At 46.9% G+C, this 20,895-nt stretch overlaps 1 protein-coding gene across 3 annotated transcripts in view; it reads left to right on the top strand.

The window, feature by feature from the left end:
• Nucleotides 1–3,877: 3,877 nt before the first annotated feature.
• ITGB5 (integrin subunit beta 5) overlaps nt 3,878–20,895 on the top strand; it is a 118,861-nt gene continuing 101,843 nt past the window's right edge. For 2 of the 3 annotated variants that reach the window (XM_057306494.1, XM_057306495.1), the window contains exons 1-2: nt 3,878–4,333; nt 15,259–15,344. In XM_057306494.1, the coding sequence (XP_057162477.1) occupies nt 4,264–4,333; nt 15,259–15,344 (156 nt within the window). In that variant the 5' untranslated portion in view covers nt 3,878–4,263. The remainder of the gene's footprint in view (nt 4,334–15,258; nt 15,345–20,895) is intronic. The other variant, XM_026495260.4, reaches the window with a different exon arrangement.

Raw genomic sequence — 20,895 nt, forward strand, 5'->3', positions numbered from 1 at the left:
TATCCTGTCAATGGGGTCATTCACTTCTTGCACCGTGACAAATCCTAGGCATAACTATTAAAAACAGGGTAAATTAAGCATATTACCTAAACTAAGGTGAATACGGTAGGGTTGTCTTCCCCTCCCACGTTGAACTTTTTTCCCTGCATATTAAATTATGACTATGTATTGGTAAAAGACTTTTGATCTGGATTATAAATTGAATTTCATAATATGACAACCCACTCTGGGAGTGAGTTAGCATGTCAATCTGAATTGTGAAATAGAGAAGTTCTAACTGATCTGATTTTTAAGTATTTTTTAAAAAATTATGGCAAAATATACATTACATGATTTACCATCTTAGCCCTTTTAAAGTGTACATTAAGTGCACTCACGATGTTGGCCACAATCACTATAATCCATTCATTTCCAGAACTTTTCCTTACCCCAAACTGGAAATTCTGTACCCATTAATGAATGACTCCCCATTCCCCCCTCTCTCCAGGCCTGGTAACCTCTATTATACTTTCTGACTCTATGAATTGGTCTATTTTAGAGAACTTAAATAAGTAGAATCATACAATATTTGTCCTTTGTGTCTTGTTTACTTCACTCAGCACGTTTTTAGGGTTCATTTGTGTTGTACCATGTGTCAGAATTTCTTTCCTTTCTAAGGCTAAATAATGGTCCATTATATGTAGATACTACATTTTACTTATCCATTCATCTGTTGATGGACATCTGAGTTGTTTCTACCTTTTGGCTATTGTAAACAATGCTGCTTTGAACATGGATGTACAGCTATCTGTTTGAGTCCTTTTTCTTTTTTTAATTATTTTGGGTATATCCCGAGACCAGGAGTTGCTGGATCATATGGTAATTCTATGTTTAACTTTTTGAGGAACTAACCTTGTTTAATTTTTATTTTTTTAAAAGATTGTTATTTATTTTAGAGAGGGAGAGTGTGCCTCGGGGGTGAATGGGCAAGGGGCAGAGGGAGAGGGAGAGAGAATCCTCAAGCTGACTCCCTGCTGAGTACAGAGCCCATTCCCCAACCCGTGAAGTCATGACTTAATCAGAAATCACTAATCAGAGGCTTTACCTACTGAGCCACCCAGGCATCCCCTCGTTTTAAAACTAATAAGAAACAGGGGCACCTGGGTGGCTCAGTCTGTTAAGTGGCTTTTTTTTTTCTTAAGATTTTATTTATTTGACAGAGAGAACAAGAGAGCACAAGCAGGGGGAACAGCAGAGGGAGATGGGAGAATCAGGCTCCCCACCAAGCAGGGAGCCCAACTCAAGGCTCCATCCCAGGACTCTGGGATCATGACTTGAGCGGAAGGCAGACGCTTAACCATCTGAGCCACCCAGGCGCTCCATAAGTGGCTGACTCTTGATTTTGGCTCAGGTCATGATCTCAGGGTCCTGGGATCGTGCCCCTCCTTGGGCTCTGGGCTCCTGGTTCCTCACTTGGAGGGGAGTCTGCTTGAGGATTCTCTCTCTCCCTCCCCCTCTGTCCCTCACTCCTCATACCCCCTCACACTCGTGTGTGCACACACACTCTCTCTCAAATAAATAAATCTTTAAAACAAACAAATAAAACTAATAAGAAACATAAAATTTCTCTGGGTTATCCTTGCTCGAACTTTGAGAGTCGAACCCAACCCAACCAGCAGTCTCCTTCAAGCCCAGCAGCTCAGCAGTGGTCAGCAGTGGGATGTGCCCGGGACGGCTACAAGGGAGGCTGTGAGAAACAGAACTGTGACAAATGCCGCCTGTCTCCCCTTCCTGGGGGCTGCATCACTGCACCCGGACTTTGCCCATTACAGGATGTCAAAGCATTTGAAGGGCATTTCTACCTTCCAGCTTAATAAAAAGAATGAAGGGTTCTAGAACAGGATAAAAGCCACAAGCCAGAAACCAAAAGCTTCAGAGGGATTAGAAGAGGCATTTTCAAAGTAGTTCTAAGATAAAGGAGCATGGAAGAATGTTGTCGTCATTTGGGATTCAGCAGTTTAAGGCAGGTCTGGGCAGGCTGACAACCACCAGGTGGGACAGGATGGGGGCACATTTGATTGCAGCACTATCCAGTTGCAGTCTAGGTAAATAGGGGTCTGTAACTCCCCATTCCCCTGTCTCTCCAGCCCCTGGTAACCTCTATTATACTTTCTGACTCTATGAATTTGCCTATTTTAGGTATGTTATATCGGGAGAATCATACAATATTTGTCCTTTTGTGTCTTGTTTATTGCACTTAAGCAAATAAGGGTCTGAATTGTGAAACACCGTGTTAGGCGTGGGGAAGGTGACGCACAGATCAGACTTCAAAAGGCTTCAATTTAGAGAATGCTAGATAAATGCAAATTAGTATGCTTATCAATGCAATATCTACTCAGTTTTTGAGACCTAACTTTCCTTCCATCTCTGCCAGACAAATCTTCTAAAATCACCACTTGGCACATGACAGCTCCCAATTCAAACTCTCTCTTCTAGCTTCCCATTATTTATGATCATTGCCTCCCAAAGCTGGATAAGAGCTGCTCCCAAGGCCATTCTCTTGAGGCTGAAAGACTTTCGATAGACCCAGGGCAGCCTCTGCAGCACCAATTCTACTGGAAAGTATCTGGGGATGCATGTGACTGTTAGATCAGAGCAAACATGGGGATGTTAACAGAGTGCAATGTTAGCATGCAGTTTAAGGACGCAACGCTGGCCCTCGGTGAAATTTGGAGCTTTGCCCCTAGGCACAGTATACTACAAGAAAAAGTTTACTTCCTTAGGCATCAGGGCATCACCTTGGCCAAGTTTCGGATTGGAAGGCGGCACAAACGAAGATTAAATTCCAAACTCCTTAATCTGGGCAGTCAGAACTATCTCCGGCTTGGCCCTTGGGAGCTATCACTTTGCTCTTTGCTCCCTAACTGCTTCTGTTTTTAGTGAAGGCATTCTGAACCCCTGGACAGGTATCCCAGCTCTGTCACTTCTTCCCGCAAGTTAACACCTCTGTGCCTCACTTTTCTCATCTGGATAACAGTAGGCTTGTGGGGAGGATAATGTGAGTTAAGGTGGTAATTTAGTGCGGTGCCTGGCTAGCAGTGTCCTCTGTCCGCGCTAGGCATCCTGTTACTATTGCCTTCTACGTGAAGAACACCTCTTCTCCCCTTGCCTACGAACCATTCCAGTCTTAATCCATTCATCGCGGCCCAGCCCACCTGACCCTTCGCGGGCGCAGTCAGGGGACGCTCCCCACTCTCAGCTCTTGGTGGCCATTTCAAAACCAGCTCAGATGTAAAGGATAAGGTGAAAGCCCGAGCATCTGTTTATCAGTTTAGCTCCACGAAAACCGCCAGTGTATCGAGATAAGGAAAAGGAAGGTTAGTGGCATATCGGCCAGTCTCGAATCCTCGGAAAGGGCAAAGCGTTAATGAGGGAAAAGCGGACTTCACGTGTGCCTCACCGCCCCACTTGCCCTCCCTTCCCGATCAAGCGCATCTCCTCGTATTACACGGGCCGGCGCCTCCGTCGCTCCTCCGGCCAGTGCGCGGCCCGCGGAGTGACTTTGGGAGAACCAGCCGGCCGCCGCAGGATCTCACCGTACCTGCTCTGCCCGCTCCTGTCTGGCAACCCAGAGTAAAGGGGGGCGTACCCCTCCCTCTCCCCGTGGCGCCCGGCGGCTAAGAAAGCACGGCGAGAGCCTCCCTCGAGACTTGGCCCCCCCGCAAGCGCTCCAGAAGGGACTTCCACCTGGGCGCCCCGGGCTCCGCGTCCCAGGCGGGTCCCCGCGCGGGGCGGAGCTGGCCGGGCCCGGAGCTCGCCCCGCCCCGCCCCGCCCCGCCGTAAACTGACCGTGTGGCAGCCAGGCGGGGGCTTGGAAGGGGGAGAAGGGGAGGAGAGAGGAGGGAGGAAAGTGGAGCCTGGCGGGCCGGAGGGAGGAAGGGAAGGGGCGGAGGCGGAGGGCCGAGAGTGGTGGCGCGTCCCGGAGCCGAAGTCGCGGCCCCAGCGCGGAGCCCGCCCCTCCCGGGCCCAGAGCCGCCCGCCGGGGCAGTCCCGAGCCGCGACCCCCCCAGGCAGCCCCGGGACTCGCCTGCGAGCGCTGCGGGAGGGATGGTGGCGGCGGGGCGCGGGCCAGCGCAGCCGCCAGCGTCTCCCGCCCGGCCGCGGGCGCTGTGAGCCGGGCATGTGGCTGCGGCCCCCCGCCCTCGGCCCCCGCGCTCCGGCCCCGGCCCTGGGCCCCCGCGGAGCCCGTCGCCCGCGCCGCCGCTGAGGCCGGGCGCCCGCACCATGCCGCGGGCCGCGGCGCCCCTGTATGCCTGCCTGCTCGGGCTCTGCGCGCTCGTGCCCAGCCTCCCAGGTAAGCCGGGCCGCCGGCGGCGCAGAGAAACTTTGTCCCGCGAGGAGCCGCCCGCAGGCGGCGTGGAGGGCCGGGCCGGGGGCGCCGTCTGCAGGGGAGAACGTCTTCTCGGCCCCCCAGGTGGGCGAGTCGCGGGGTACGACCCGGTGGGGGGCTCGCGAGGTGCGTGCGCCACCCCGCGCGCAGCCAGCAGCCGCCCCGGCGCGCTGTTGTCGGCCGTCCGTCAGTCCCGGGCCGAGGAGGAGCCTTCCCTTCCTGTGTAAACAGTCTTGCCCCGCTGCTGACCGGCCCGCGTGCGCCCGCGCCCAGTGCCCGGGGAGGGCCGCCGCCAGCCCTGCGAGGGGGCCGGGGCGCCGCACTCCGGGCACAAAGCGGCCCTTGTGGCCGGCCGGGGGCGGGCGGGCTGCGGGGAGGCGCCGACGGATGCCGCGGGTGTCCCGGTCCTCAGGCGAAGGGCAGCAAGGGGGTGCGAGAGACCTGGAGTCCCTGCTGGAGCCCCGGCTACTCGGGAGAGGGCTTGTCTCTTGGAACCGCGGGTGCTCAGGGCCCCTTAGCGTAGCCTAGAGTTTCACTGCCCCCAGGCCAACCGCCTTCCTTTAAAGTTGTGATCCCCTCGCTTCCTCCCCCAAGCCGTCGCAAAACCCAAGGGAGACCGGCGTCCCAAGCCACAGCCCCACCTGGACTTCCCGATCTGATTCCTTTTGCTTGGCTTTATCCCGAGATTTACAAACGCTCGCCCCTGAACATTCCCCTAACTCCGGAGCGTTCTGGGGCTGAGGGTTAGGGGGTGTGCGATTGCTTTGGCGCGACACTCACTGGCCGGCGGCTGTGTGAGGAGCCCTCAGTTACCTGCTGTAAGTTTTCAGAGTTCGGAGACGGATGGATGTGGCAGTTAGGACTCTAAACGGAGGATGCTCTGTTTTGCGCCTGGCTGCCAGACAGATAAACCACCCCCCAGCCCTCCAAAAAAAGCAGGAAGCTCCAATCTTTCCCCTTTCCCGGAGGAAATAATTGTGTGCTGGGGTGCTTCATTGCTCCATTGGCTTGCAAGCCCAAGATACTTGATTGCTCTCGTGCCTGGCTGCCAAGCCAGAGGGGACCATTCCTCTGGGGTGCCTCATTTAGGAAGGCAGTTGAAGGTTTACCACTGAGAGGCGGAGGGTTCTGGGCAAACAAAAACTTCCTTTAGGCCTGAATTCAGACTTAATACTGTAGCAAGATTTCTTTAATGGGAAAATAATCACTCTAGAGCTTGGAGCAGATCCGTGGTTTCCAAACACCCATCTGGCAGCCAGCGCCCATTGATGTTTTCCTGCCTCCTCAGGGAAAAGAAAAGAGAAGGATGAAGCTTGTGTCACACATAGGAGTTTATCTTTGCCGGTGGTCCCCTGCCTCACAAGGACTGTCCTTTAATTTGAAATTATGCCTTTTTTATTTTTGGTGGGAAAACTTCTTTTAATAATTTATAGTGATGATAGAGGCAAAATAAAAAATCTGGCAATCCTGTGTAAACTTCCCCTCCTCTCTTTCTGTTTGTTTTGTTCTGTTCTGTTCTGTTCTTAATGTTCTGTGAAATCCCAAAGTTTGGGAACTGCTAAAGGAGAGGATTTCTAAGTTCCCCTACAGCTTGACATTCTCCGATTCTAATAAAAACTCAAATGTTTCCAGTTGTGAAGAATTCTTTTCATATATTGCTTTCCATTTGCATTGTGATTTCTGTTTTTCACAGTTCACATGCATCTTCACAATGATCTCCATTTTTTCAGATGGGCCCAAGAGGGTGAAGTGACTTGCCCACTTTCCTTGTCTGCTGATCTCAAATCTTCTCAGTCCAGGGCCCTTTGTCCCATGCGATGCAGCTTAGGCAGGGAGAGAAGCACGGAGCCATGGCGGTTTCTCTCCAGCTCTTCCATTGTTGCTCTGTGAGAACTCAGCCAGCCCACCGTGGGTCAGCAGAGCCCAGGTACAGCAAGCGCATCGCTAGCTTCCAGACCTGTCATCTCCCTCTTAGCCCTGGAGCTTCTCAAGGTTAGAAGGGGCTGACTCCTATCTGTGTGATTTCTCCTACTGCCCCAATGTTGCCGAGCCAGCTTCAAACAGTTTGAAACAGTTTTTCTTTTCTCTTCCTTCTCTTTTCTTCTTTTCTTGAAGCACTGCAGGTACTTTTCCCAGAGCGAGTTTCCTGTCTTGCTGCTAGGAACATGATTGGAAAGAAAAACCTTCGTTGCACAGTGAAAGAAAGAGGTGACCTGCAGGGCCGTGCCTGCCTGGGTGTCCCGAGACCCGTGGCCAAGTTGGCCATCTGTTGCTTTCACTACACTTCCATCCCTGTGCCTAATGCAGCAGGAAACAGACTTTTAAGAGGGCTCATTTCAGACAAGTCCTGGCAGGCTGACAACCCCTCTTGTCCCAGCGTTATCTCCTGCTCTCCTCATCCCGTGGCCAAGAGCCCCCAGACAGGACTTTCGGACATGGTCTTCCCACAGAACCAGCGAGGGGTTTCTCTGGGGTGAGGCCTTCGCTCCCCCAGAAGGAAGGGGAGGAGTGTGGTATTGATCTTGCTGCAGGACTGGAGTCATGTTTGCTATCATCGTTCATTTAAAAAAAAAAAAAATCAAATGTTCTTTCAGGAAATGCCCTGCGAATTAGAATGCTCTGAATCCTAAGAGAGCCCTTTATTGTTTTGTGGGCTCCTGTTGGCAGCCCTCTCCCCTGCACCACAGGTTCTGTGGCCCCCGTGGCCTGTGAGGGGGCCGCTGGAATTTGGCCTTGGCTTTGCAGCTCTCTTCAGGTAACCGGGCCTGGGTTCAGAAATAACAGGGCAGCAGGGTGCAAACAGTGGGGTTGGTTTGGAGACTGCTTTTTACCCCAGGTATTTACATTTTAGCCCCACCATCCTTGAATGAGGGGGGCTTTTTATAAAGGGGATTGAGGCAGAAGAGGGCAGGGTCTAATTAGCTCTAATTAGTATTCTCCTCCTGCTTGTTCTCCATGCTCATTTAGCTACTGAGGCAACGGAGAATTAAAATATCTAAGTAGTTGGCAAAAGGCTTTTTGTGCCTGCCCGCCCTGGTTACTAGTTTCGCTTCTTCGGCCGGCTTCTGGAACCATGCTGAAAGTTTCAGCGATACCAGTAATGTGGGACAGTTACACACTGCTTAAATAATAGCGTCCTTTTCCTGGGCAGTGTGCAGCTGGTTAAGGGCGGGGGGACTCTCTTTTCACAGGTATTTTCTGTTGGGGGGGCTTCAGAAAGCCCACAGCTCTAGTTTGTTTGCTTTATTTCCAGTTGCAGTGGGATTAATGGGTTTTATAACCATAAAGGGACACTTTATGTACAGACGCCCAGTTTGTGAGCCTTCTTCTCGCTTCTATTGAATGCAAGGTTTGATTCCTGGGCCACCTGGTGAAAAGTGTGCTCCAAGGCAGGCCTCCACACGTCCCCTATGGTGGATGCTTGGAGGGGGAGGTGGTGTGGCCTTCTCTCCTCGCTGGATTCCCTCCCCCGCCCTCCTCCCCTAACACCACCCAAGTTTTCCCCTTCCCACCCAGATGGGGCCTGCTCCTGCACTGCCCCCTTTACCTGTCTGTAGCTCTCACTCAGAGTGATTCTGTTAAAACTCAAGTCAGATCATGCCACTCTGCTTAAAACCCTCCAGTGGCTTCCAGGAGTCCTGACAGTGCCCGGCCAGGCCTCTCCATGCACTCTGACTTCCCTGGCTTTATGTTTCTGACCACTTCCACTGGTGCCCTTCACTCTCTCTGCTCTCACACCGCAGCAGGTCCTGGCTTATGCTCCCCCTGAAAGCTGCAGAGCCGGCTGCCTCCATCCTGCAGCCTTTTCTTGGGGGTCTCCTGCTCAGCCAAGTTGTCCCCGGCCACCCCCGACTAAACCTCCTGCCCCACATCCCTCCTGTCTCTTTTCTTTCCTTGATTGGTCTGCACAGCCCTCATCATCTCATGTGCTTTCTGATCTTGTTTACTGTCCGTCCCCCCTCCGACAAGGATTCCCCTCCAACCAGAACATAAGCGCCGTAAGGGCCGGGAGTTCTGTCGATTTTCTTTATCACTGTGTCCTCCGTGCCTAGGATGGTGCCCGAGGCATACTGGTTCAATGTATGGATGAGCTTGAGTCTTGGGGAGGTGTGTGTGTGCAGGGCGGGTGGGGCTTGTTCCGTCCTCTGCTCCTTGCTGCCTTCTGAAACCAGTTTTGAGGTCAGGGACTGTGCATGTTGCTTAGTAGTAGGAAACATTTGGGGGGAGAGAGAACCCATCTGAATGTGTCAAGGTTTTTTTGAGCTGGAATAGATGGTAGAGGCCATTTATTGCATCCCCTGAATTGCTTGCATGAGCATGCTGAGGCCTGGAAACGATAAGTGACTTGTCCCAGGTCATGGAGCCAGAAAGTGGCAGAACCAGTGCTTGGATCTCTCCTGCCCAGGATAGCCTCTCCTTGTCCCCTAATTGCAGCCTCAATGTCCCCTCTTCTGTGAAGCCTTCTCTGCATCCTTTGGGTAGGTGGAATTGGCTTCTTCTTCTTCTCTTGCTCCCATAGCACATTCTGTTAGACAAACTAGGGGCTGGGGAGGGAGGTCTTCCTTAACTGCTACGTGGCAAATTGCCCAGGTCTCATTTACTCTTAGGTTCCTGATACAACCACAATGGATCTCCCTGCCCCCATCCTACCACCTCATGGTTTCAGTGTCTTTAGAAAACTCCTCAACTTTCTCTAAAAATGTAAAGCAGTTTTAGAGTTACAGAAAAATTGAGAGGATATTACAGAGAGTTCCTGTATACCCCACATCCAGTTTTGCCTATTATTAGCATCTTAGTATGGTACATTTTTTTTTTTACAATTAATGAACCGCATTGATACATTATTATGAACCAAAGTTCATACTTTATTTTATTAAAAAAATTGTTTTAAAGTAGGCTCCATGCCCAGCATGGGGATTGAACTCATGACCCTGAGATCAAGAGTCCCATACTCTGCTGACTGAGCCAGCCAGGCACCCCTAAAGGTCATACTTTAGTCAGATTTCTTTATTTTATGCAATGTCCCTTTTCTGTTCTAGGATCCATTCAGGATGCCACCTAACTTGAATTGCCACGTCTCTTTAGGCTCCTCTTTGCCTCGACAGTTCCTCAGTCTTTCCTTGTTTTTGATGACCTTGACAGTTTTGAGGACATATTTTGTAGATTGTCCTTCTATGGGGATTTGTCTGATGTTTTTCCTCGTGATTAGACTGGAATTATGGGTTTTTGGAGGAGGCCATAGAGGTAATCAATTGCCTTTTTAAAACTTATTTTTTGAATAGGTAATATAGTCACATGACATTTTTATGGTGTAACAATTGTACAATGAGATATCTGTTTTCCATTCTTCTTGCCCATCAGTCTAGCATATTGCTCTGACCCCTTCCTGGCACAGACTATCCCTGTTAGGTTTCTTAATGTGCCCAGAGTGCTTTCTATACGTATGTATGTTACAAATATCCCTCCCCTGTGTTTACTGAAAGACACCAGTACTCACACTGTTGTATGTCTTGCCTTTTATTTGTAACTTAGTGATCTATCAAGGTGAGCTTCCTGTCAGTATACATGGAGCTTGCACATTCTGTTTTAAAGCTGCGTATTACATGCAATCGTGTGAATTGGTGTTTTAAAAACACAAGTCCTGTCTGTCAAGCTGGATGTTCTGCAGGTGTGGGACGTTCAGAAAGGCAGTCTAAGATGGGAACTGACTGAGATCGAGCCTTCCCAGGGCACATTTACAGTTTACGGTAATATCTTTGGATCAATGACTAGTTGCTACATGCTGAACCAGAAACATTTGGTCTACTGTGTGAGAAGTGGGGGTGGTGGTGGCATGGTTCAGGGTATGGGGAGAGGCTCTCCAGTGGCTTGCCACTTTAAAAAAACAAACACACAATAATGAAATGTTTTTATATTCTGTTGTCTTGACAACAGTGACTAAAATGTAATTTAGGACCATGAGAAGCCCACTTCTCACATGAATCATAAAGGTGACACACGCACGAACTATTCTGAATGTCATGATCTGTTATTGTTCGTGTGTTTTCTAGGGGGAGTATACACCCTATATTCTCATAACGCTTTTCCCACCATCCCAGCTGAATAGCGTCCTGTCCACTCTCGCCCTGCCAGTGTAGGGTCATTCCAGCTTGGTCCTCTGTCATCCCACTGAATGTCTCGGATCAGGAAATTCCACCTGCTGGATACTGGCGTTAGTATGTGTTGTCTGACCTGGACATGTGGGGTGGACAGAAGGGGGGAGAAGCTGCACGGATGGGAGCTGGCAGGAGGTCCCTGCAGGAATCTAGACTGAGTGCAGAGGGCTGGCACTGCGGGGCAGGAGGGGGGCAGGCAGGAAGGGTTGGATTAGGAGAAACATTTCATACATCTTGAAGGAATGATCGACCGGACATGGTGGCTGCCTGGGGATGATTGATGAAAGAGATGGGTGAGTCAATGAGTTTCGGAAGGAAAGCATATTTTTAGATGATGGTTTGCAGTAAACCCTGGCTTCAGAGATATGAAGGTCTGCAGGCAGTTGCAGTTGAGCTGAAAATAGTCACAGTGCAAACCAAGAAAAGATGTGGCCATCGTCTGGGCCACTAGTGTCTATTTCCATGACCTAGACACGACCCTCTGACATTTGTGAACTCTCGCTGTTTAGCTTTTTATTCATTGCTTCCTTCCTTTCGAAATGCTGTTGGTGCCGAGTGACTCATCCAGCCAAATCCAAACTCTGAAATATTAATAGGTGGGGAGAGGAGAGATGCCAAAGGGAGGAACTCTGGCACTCTGGCATGTACCAGCACCCAGCCTGGGCTTTGGGTTCCGGGAGAGCCCCTCTGCTACCTGCTGCCTGGCACCCCGCGCCCCCCAGAAGCAAGGCCTGGCTCATTTGTCTCTGTATTTCTAGCATCCCCTAGTCCAGAGCTTAGCATTTAGTACATGCTTAGTGCAGGCTTTCTTGAATTTGAATGTGTCCCAGTAGCAACCTAATTTGAGAGGAATCATTTTGAGTGCAATAAAACGACTTTACTATTGCATGTGAGTATGTGATAGTAATAGAAGCAATTAGTAAAGCAGGACAATAAATATTTTACAGTCGTTCAGTGTGTTTTCATACCAGATGCCTGTCGTATCCTTTGAGCCACAGTTGGTATTATGTCCAAGATCTTTTAGGCTGGCAAAGCAGAAGACCAGAGCCCATTCTGTCTGGGTCAGAACTGAGGAGCCCTTACTGCCCTGAGCTCAGGACCCCTGACCCAAATTCCTAAAGCTCACTGAAGAGGCACTGGTCATTAGAAAGTGGTCTTTGTGAATTTATGTGGGTTGAAGCAGAGACATAAAGGAGACATCTGACCTCAAATTCCTCTCTGATTGAGGGCCTGTTAGGGATCTCCTTTAGAGGACCCGGGAGCTCACTGCTCATGTGTCCCGGAGTCTGGGATGGCTTAGGGATTGCCAGGCATCCCCCATGTGGGCATTTGCTACACAGCACCCCTTCTGACCTCTTTCTTGTAGGCCGGGCTCCTTGTTTCAGGTCACTTACTCTTGTTTTCTCATGTTTTCATCTCTGAAATGAGCTAGTCAGGTCAGCTCATTTTATGACATTTCTAGCTCTGAGGGTCTGCAATTCCATGATTTTATGGAAATGATTTTATGCAGCAAGGGAAATGATATGCCACAAGGGCCCAAGTTTGTATTTGGTAAGGAGAGCAGGGGGAAAGTCACTTTCATTTCCTGTATGATCCCCCTCACCCCCCCGTTTGGGTTTCTGACATGTAAGGAGATTTGACCACAAAGTAGAACCGGCATTTTGAAACTCTGTACATTTTTTTTTTTTTTAAGACATAAGTGCCTATTTAAAAGTCATCAAGTGAGTGGATTCACTTTAAAATGAGAAAGGAATTTGTCAGGGCAAGCAGGAGGCAGGCAGGCCCAAATTCCCAGTGGGCCAGATTGGGAGACCTTCTTGGTTAGTGTTTGGACCTGGGAAGGGCTCTTCTTGCTGAAATGAAGTTATGCGTGCTAGTTGGTCCCAGCTTATTTCTCCTGAGAAATGTGTTCCAAGGCCAGGGCTTGCACCCAGGAGGTCCTGGTGCAGGGCTGGTGGTGAGATTGGGGTCCCCCAGCTCTGGGGACATGGTGGCTGATGGAGACCAGGGGCCCAGAGTTCAGGGTTTGGATCTCTGCCTGGGAAAAACATCTGACTTTACCCTCTCTGGGTCTCCAAACCCACCCCTCCTTTCTTCCCAGCATCTTGGGTCCTGCCAGTTTCCTCTCCCTTCTATCCCAGCGGCCATTCTTATCCTAAATGGTATTTGTTCCCTCTAGTGTCCCTTGGGATGACACAGTACAGCTCCTCATGTCACTCGATTTCTGTTTTTACTGCTGGTGACAGGGAAGAAGCAGGGAGTTAAAATTAGCAAATTGGGGAAATGCTGCAGTTTCAAGATATTTTATAACAACTGTCCCCCCCCCCTGCCCCCGGGATCTTTTTAATTTTTTTATGTTTATTTTTTTAATTTTAGTTTTTTAAATTTAAGTTCAGTTAGCCAACACATAGTACATCATTCTGATGTAGTGTTCAGTGATTCATTAGTTTCATATACAGTGCTCATCACATCACATGCCCTCCTTAATGCCCATCACCCAGTTACCCCATCCTCTCACCCATCTCCCCTTCCGCAACCCTCAGTTTGTTTCGTAGAGTCATGAGTCTGCCATGGTTTGTCTCCCTCTCTGATTTCTTACCATTCAGTTTTCCCTCCCTTCCCTTATGATCTTCTGTGCTATTTCTTATATTCCACATATGAGTGAAACCATATGATAATTGTCTTTCTCTGCTTGACTTATTTCATTTAGCATAATCCCCTCCAGTTCCATCCATGTCGATGTAAATGGTAGGTATTCATCTTTTCTGATAGCTGAGTAAATAGTCCATTGTATATATGAACCACATCTTCTTTATCCATTCATCTGTTGAAGGGCATCTCAGTTCCTTCCACAGTTTGGCTATTGTGGACAATGCTGCTATGAACATTGGGGTGCATGTGCCCCTTCTCTTCACTAGGTCTGTATCTTTGGGGTAAATACCCAGTAGTGCAATTGCTGGGTCATAGGGTAGCTCTATTTTTAACTTCTTGAGGAAACTGCATACCATTTTCCAGAGTGACTGTACCAACCTGCATTCCCACCAATAGTGTAAGAGGGTTCCCCTTTGTCCACATCCTTGCCAAAATGTGTCGTTCCATCTCTTGTTAATTTTAGCCATTCTAACTTGTGTAAGGTGGTATCTCATTGTGGTTTTGATTTGAATTTCCCTGATGACAAGTGATGAGCATTTTTTCATGTGTCTGTTGGCCATTTATATATCTTCTTTGGAGAAGTGTCTGTTCATGTCTTCTTCCTATTTCTTGACTGGATTATTTGTTTTTTTGGGGTACAATAATTGCTTTTATGGTGCTTTGTGGAGTTCACTGTATTTTCTCCTCCACTCTCATTTCATCTTTTTGGCTCTGTTTTTCCTGTTATACTTTGGGCCCTTCTTTTTAGGACTGGTGGCCCTGCATTTCTTTTTTCCATCAATTCAATGGACCTCTCTCCTTTTGACAGTCAAGGCAATGACTAGGAGAGACCAGTGGGTCCAGTAGTGCTATGAGGGTTGAATAGAGCCATTTTCATTCAGAGAAAAACCAACAAGTTCTGCTCTTGGTCAAAAGAAATGTATCCTTGATGTTTCTGAGAGGAAGGGGAAAAAAAGGGATGGTAAGTTTCACCAAGGATACCTGTGCTGCTGGCAAGGTTGAGGAAGGGTGGGACTGGCTGTGGGGTGGGGAGTTGAGGGGGTCTGGGGGGTTTACCTTCACCACGACAGTTCAGCCTGCTTCTGGGTCCCCAGATTAATGGAAGAGAAGGGATTGGCCTTGGTTTGAAATAAGTAACTTTTACAATGATAAAGAAGTTTCCTTCTAATCTTAGTTTCTGATCAGGGATGGGTTTTGAATTTGATCCAGTGCCTTTTCATTACCCAGTGAGGTGATGGTATGGTTTCTCGTATTTAACCTACTAGTAGGTATACTGAGTGAATGGATTTTCTTTATCTTCAACCAACATTGTATTCCGTGGGTACATTCTTCTTTAAGTGTTCTGTTGGCTTCCTTTGGTGCACTTGGATTTGGTGTGATAGCACTTGATTTAGGATTTTCTTTTCTTATGCTTGAAGGAGATCAATCTGTTCTTCATTTCCCTTCCTTCCTTCCTTCCTTCCTTCCTTCCTTCCTTCCCCCTCTCTCCCTCCTCCCCTCCCTTTCTCCCTCCCCTCTCCCTCCCTCCCTCTCTCCCTCCTTCTCTCTCTCTCTTTCTTCTTTTAAAATTTTATTTATATATTTGTGAGAGAAAGAGAGCACAGAGGGAGAATGAGAGGAAGAAGGAGATTCCAGGCAGAGCATAGAGCCTGACACGGGGCTCGATCCCAGAACCCTGAGATCATGACCTGAACTGAAGGCAGACTCTTAACCGACCACCCAGGCACCCCTCTTTTTTTTTTTTTTTTGTACTATTTCTTTTTGTCATTTTGGGTAGACTAAGTGTAATGAGACCTTCAGTGAGGGAGGACCTACTGTGTTATGGGGGTGGAAATCCAGGTGGGTCCAGGAGAAGAAATGGGAGTTGCTAACACAAGTGTGCATGCTGGGTGGATGCTTCAAAAACTGCCAGTGCTTAGCCTGTGCCTTAACCTGCAATCAGCCCAGGGGCCTGTACCCTTCAGCCTGACCCAGACTCCCTGCTAAAGAGGGAAGTGACTCCTCCTCCCACCCCATCCAAGGGCCTCATCAGTAAGGTTTATGGCCAGGAACTAATCGGTGCATCCTAATCTTTCTTTGAAGGTCTCAACATATGCACTAGTGGAAGTGCCACCTCATGTGAAGAATGTCTGTTAATCCATCCAAAATGTGCCTGGTGCTTCAAAGAGGTACGCGGTGGGGGGGGGGGGGGGCAGGGTAGGAGGTAAGGGGCGTAGGGGTATGGGGGGCTGGGGGGGCTACACCTGGCACCCAAGTTGACTGTGCAGAGGAAGGGGGCACGGATTCTGCAGGCTGCCTCTTCTTCTTTTTCCCAGGGCAATGACAAAGCTACATTTTTATAACATGATAAATTCAGTCAGGGCTTTAGATAGTGTTGAGTGCTTTAATCCTATTTTAGGAAAACAAGGCCTTCCTTCCCTTTTGTGGGGGAGCCAGTTTTGACTCGTATCCTGCTATTTGGTAAAAGATCTGAGCGTGTGAAGTAAGATCGTCATGTAATAGTTTAAAGCACACGTGAGTGGGTGGCATGTGGATGGAGGCCAGTCGTCGTCATGTGGCTTATCTGAGGGTATGAGTATTATGAATCAGACTTTGTGGTATATTAAAAATAACAGTTGCTGTTTCTTCAAGCCCCGTAAGAAGGGTTATAAGTTCAGGGAGATGTTAGGCATATTGCTGTCATACAGCAGTACAAATATCAGGGCTTGGTGGGCTCATCAGCAAATGATCAATTTCTAAAATTCCCATCTTGAAGGACATTTCTGGGTCACTTTTTTTGTTTGTTTGTTATTTTTAATGTTTTTTATTATATTATGTTAGTCACCATACAGTACATCCCCGGTTTCCAATGTAAAGTTCGATGATTCATTAGTTGCGTATAACACCCAGTGCACCATGCAATACGTGCCCCCCTTACTACCCATCACCGGCCTATCCCATTCCCCCACCCCCCCTCCCCTCTGAGGCCCTCAGTTTGTTTCTCAGAGTCCATAGTCTCTCATGTTTCATTCCCCCTTCTGATTACCCCCCCTTTCTTTATCCCTTTCTTCCCCTACCGATCTTCCTAGTTCTTATGCTCCATAGATGAGAGAAATCATATGATAATTGTCTTTCTCTGCTTGACTTATTTCACTTAGCATTATCTCCTCCAGTGCCGTCCATGTTGCAGCAAATGTTGAGAATTCATCCTTTCTGATAGCTGAGTAATATTCCATTGTATATATGGACCACAGCTTCTTAATCCAGTCATCTGTTGAAGGGCATCTCGGTTCCTTCCACGCTTTGGCTATTGTGGACAATGCTGCTATGAACATTGGGGTGCATATGGCCCTTCTCTTCACTATGTCTGTATCTTTGGGGTAAATACCCAGTAGTGCAATGGCTGGATCATAGGGTAGCTCAATTTTTAACTTTTTAAGGGACCTCCACACTGTTTTCCAGAGTGGCTGTACCAACTTGCATTCCCACCAACAATGTAGGAGGGATCCCCTTTCTCCACATCCTCTCCAACAATTGTTGTTTCTTGCCTTGTCTATTTTTGCCATTCTAACTGGCGTAAGGTGGTATCTCTGTGTGGTTTTGATTTGAATTTCCCTGATGGCTAATGATTTTGAACATTTTTTCATGTGTCTGTTAGCCATTTGTATGTCTTCATTGGAAAAGTGTCTGTTCATATCTTCTGCCCATTTTTTGATTTGTTTATTTGTTTCTCGTGTATTGAGTTTGAGAAGTTCTTTGTAGATCTTGGATACCAGTCTTTTATCTGTAGTGTCATTTGCAAATATATTCTCCCATTCCATGGGCTGCCTCTTAGTTTTTTTGACTGTTTCCTTGGCTGTGCAGAAGCTTTTTATCTTGATGAAGTCCCACAAGTTCATTTTATCTTTTGTTTCTCTTGCCTTTGGAGATGAGTCATGAAAAATGTTGCTGTGGCCGATGTCGTATAGTTGCTGCCTATGTTCTCCTCTAAGGTTTTGATGGATTCCTGTCTCACATCGAGGTCTTTCATCCATTTGGAGTTTATTTTTGTGTATGGTGTGAGAGAGTGGTCAAGTTTCATTCTTTTGCATGTAGCTGTCCAATTTTCCCAGCACCATTTATTGAAGAGACTGTCTTTTTTCCACCGGATGTTTTTTCCTGCTTTATCAAATATTAGTTGCCCAAAGAGCCGAGGGTCCATTTCTGGGTTCTCTATTCTGTTCCATTGGTCTATGTGTCTGTTTTTGTGCCAGTACCATGCTGTCTTTGTGATCACAGCTTTGTAGTACAGCTCAAAATCCGGCATTGTGATGCCCCCAGCTTCGTTTTTCCTTTTCAACAGTTCCTTGGAGATTCGGGGCCTTTTCTGGTTCCATACAAATTTAAGGACTATTTGTTCCAGTTCTTTGAAAAATGTCGTCGGTATTTTGATCGGGATAGCATTGAAAGTGTAGATTGCTCTGGGTAGCATGGACATTTTAACTGTGTTAATTCTTCCGATCCATGAGCATTGAATATTTTTCCATCTTTTTGTGTCTTCCTCAATGTCTTTCAAGAGTGATTTATAGTTTCTAGAATATAGGTCCTTTACGTCTCTGGTTAAGTTAATTCCAAGGTAATGTATGGTTTTTGGTGCTATTGTAAATGGGATGGATTCCCTAATTTCTCTTTCTTCAGTCTCATTATTCGTGTATAGAAACGCAACTGATTTCTGAGCATTGATTTTTGTATCCCGCCACATTACTGAATTGCTCTATAACTTCTAATAGTTTGGGAGTGGATTCTTTTGGGTTTTCCATATAGAGTATCATGTCATCTGCGAAGAGAGACATTTTGACTTCTTCTTTGCCGATTTGGATACCTTTTATCCCTTTTTGTTGTCTGATTGCTGTTGCAAGGACTTCTAGTACTATGTTGAATAATAGTGGTGAGAGTGGACATCCTTGTCGTGTTCCTGATCTTAAGGGAAAGGCTTCCAGCTTTTCCCCCTTGAGAATGATATTTGCAGTAGGCTTTTCATAGATGGCTTTTATGAGATTGAGAAATATACCCTCTATTCCTACACTCTGAAGGGTTTTAATCAGGAAAGGATGCTGTATTTTGTCAAATGTTTTTTCTGCATCAATTGAGAGGATCATATGGTTCCTGAGTCTTTTCTTGTTGATATGATGTATCATGCTGATCGATTTGCGAATGTTGAACCACGCTTGCATCCCAGGGATGAATCCCACTTGGTCATGGTGGATAATCCTTTTAATGTACTGTTGGATTCTATTAGCCAGGATCTTGTTGAGGATTTTGGCGTCCATATTCATTAGGGAAATCGGTCTGTAATTCTCCTTTTTGATGGGGTCTTTGCCTGGTTTGGGGATCAAGGTAATATTGGCCTCATAGAATGAGTTTGGTAGCTTTCCTTCTGTTTCTATTTTTTGAAATAGCTTTAGGAGAATAGGTATTATTTCTTCTTTGAATGTTTGGTAGAATTCCCCAGGAAAACCGTCCGGGCCTGGAGTTTTGTTATTTGGAAGGTTGTTTATCACTGATTCAATCTCTTCATAATTAATTGGCCTGTTTAAAAAATCAATTTCTTCCTGTTTCAGTCTTGGTAGTTTATAGGTTTCCAGGAAGGCCTCCATCTCTTCCAGATTGCTTAATTTATTGGCATATAGCTGTTGATAAAAGTTTCTAATAATCCTTCCAATTTCATTGGTGTTGGTCGTGACCTCTCCTTTTTCATTCATAATTTTATTAATTTGGGTCCTTTCTCTATTCTTTTGGATAAGTCTTGCCAGCGGTTTGTCAATTTTATTGATTCTCTCAAAGAACCAGCTTCTAGTCCTGTTGATCTGCTCTACTGTACTTCTGGTTTCTAATTCATTGATTTCTGCTCTAATCTTGGTCAACTGCTTCCTCGTGAGTGAATTAGGCCTGTCCCTCTGTTGCTGTTCCAGCTTCTTGAGGTGAGAATATAAAAACTGCATTTTAGATTTTTCTGTTCTTTTGAGTGAGGCTTGGATGGCTATGTATTTCCCCCTTAGGACTGCCTTTGCAGTATCCCATAGGTTTTGGACCGTTGTGTTTTCATTCTCATTGGTCTCCATAAATTGTTTAAATTGATTTTTGATTTCTTGGTTTATCGAATCATTCCTGAGCAGGATGGTTCTTAGTCTCCAAGTGTTTGAGTTTCTTCCAAATTTTTCCTTGTGGTCGAGTTCCAATTTCAGAGCGTTGTGGTCTGAGAATATGCAGGGGATAATTTCAGTCTTTTGGTATCGGTTGGGACCTGTTTTGTGTCCCAGAACATGGTCTATTCTTGAGAATGTTCCATGGGCATTAGAATAGAATGAGTATTCTTTGGTTCTGGGGTGTAGTGTTCTATATATATATCTATGAGGTCCAACTCGTCAAGTATGGCATTCAAAGCTCTTGTTTCTATGTTGGTTTTCTGCTCCGGTGCTCTGTCTATTGCTGATAGTGGAGTGTTGAGGTCCCCTACTATTAACGTATTTTTATCTATATGTCTCTTTATTGTGGTTAAGAGTTGGCTTGTGTATCTTGCTGCTCCCCTGTTGGGGGCATATATATTTATAATTGTCATATCCACTTGTTGTATACATCCTTTAAGAATAATACAGTGCCCTTCTGTGTCTCTAAGTGTAGTCTTTAGTTTAAAATCCAATCTGTCTGACGTGAGAATTGCTACCCCAGCTTTCTTTTGAGGTCCATTGGCGTGAAAGATGGTATTCCATCCCTTTACTTTCAGTCTGAATGTATCTTTAGGTTCAAAATGAGTCTCTTGTAGACAGCAAATGGATGGGTCATGTCTTTTTATCCAATCTGCAACCCTGTGGCGTTTATGGGAGCGTTTAGGCCATTTACATTGAGACTGATTATTGAGAGATATGATTTTAATGATGCCACGTTGCCAGTAAAGTCTTTGTTTCTATAGACTGTGACTTTTTGTTCTGTATCACTCTTGGGGCCTTTTTACTTTTTTAGAACCCCCCCTTAATATCTCCTGTAGGGCTGGTTTCTTGGTTACGAAATTGGTCAATGACTGGCGATTCTGGAAGGTCTTTATTTCTCCATCAATTCTGAATGACAGCTTGCTGGGTAGAGGATCCTTGGCTGCATGTTTTTCTCTGAAAGAGCTTTAAAAATGCCCCCCCCCAGCCCTTTCTCTCATTCCAGGTCTGTGTAGACAGGTCTCACATAATTCTGATACCTTTGCCTTGGTACGTGAGAAATTTCTTTGCCCTCGCCGCTTTCAATACTGTATCCTTGGATCTAATATTTGCGAATTGCACTATGACGTGACGTGGTGTAGGTTTGTCGTGGTTGAGCTTGGGAGGGGTCCTCTATGCCTCTTGGACACGAATGTTTGTTTCCCTTGCTAGATTAGGGAAGTTTTTAGCTACAGTTTGTTCAAATATCTCTTCTAGACCTCTGTTTTTCTCCACCCCCTCGGGGATGCCGATGATTCTGATATTGGAACGTTTCATTGAGTCAATGATCTCCCGTAATCTACATTCCTGTGCGTGGATTTTTTTGAGTCCAGATTCTATTTTAGTTTTTTCTTCTACTAACCCATCCTCCAATTCGCTGATTCGTTCTTCTGCCTCATTCACCCTGGCCGTCAGAGCCTCTAGTTTTGCCTGCATTTGGCTCATAGAATTTTTAATTTCTGCCAAATTTGCTCTCATTTCTGCCCTGAGAGATTCTATATTCTCATTAACATTT

Source organism: Ursus arctos, unplaced genomic scaffold (genome assembly GCF_023065955.2).
Source record: "Ursus arctos isolate Adak ecotype North America unplaced genomic scaffold, UrsArc2.0 scaffold_4, whole genome shotgun sequence".
Taxonomy (NCBI): Eukaryota; Metazoa; Chordata; class Mammalia; order Carnivora; family Ursidae; genus Ursus; species Ursus arctos.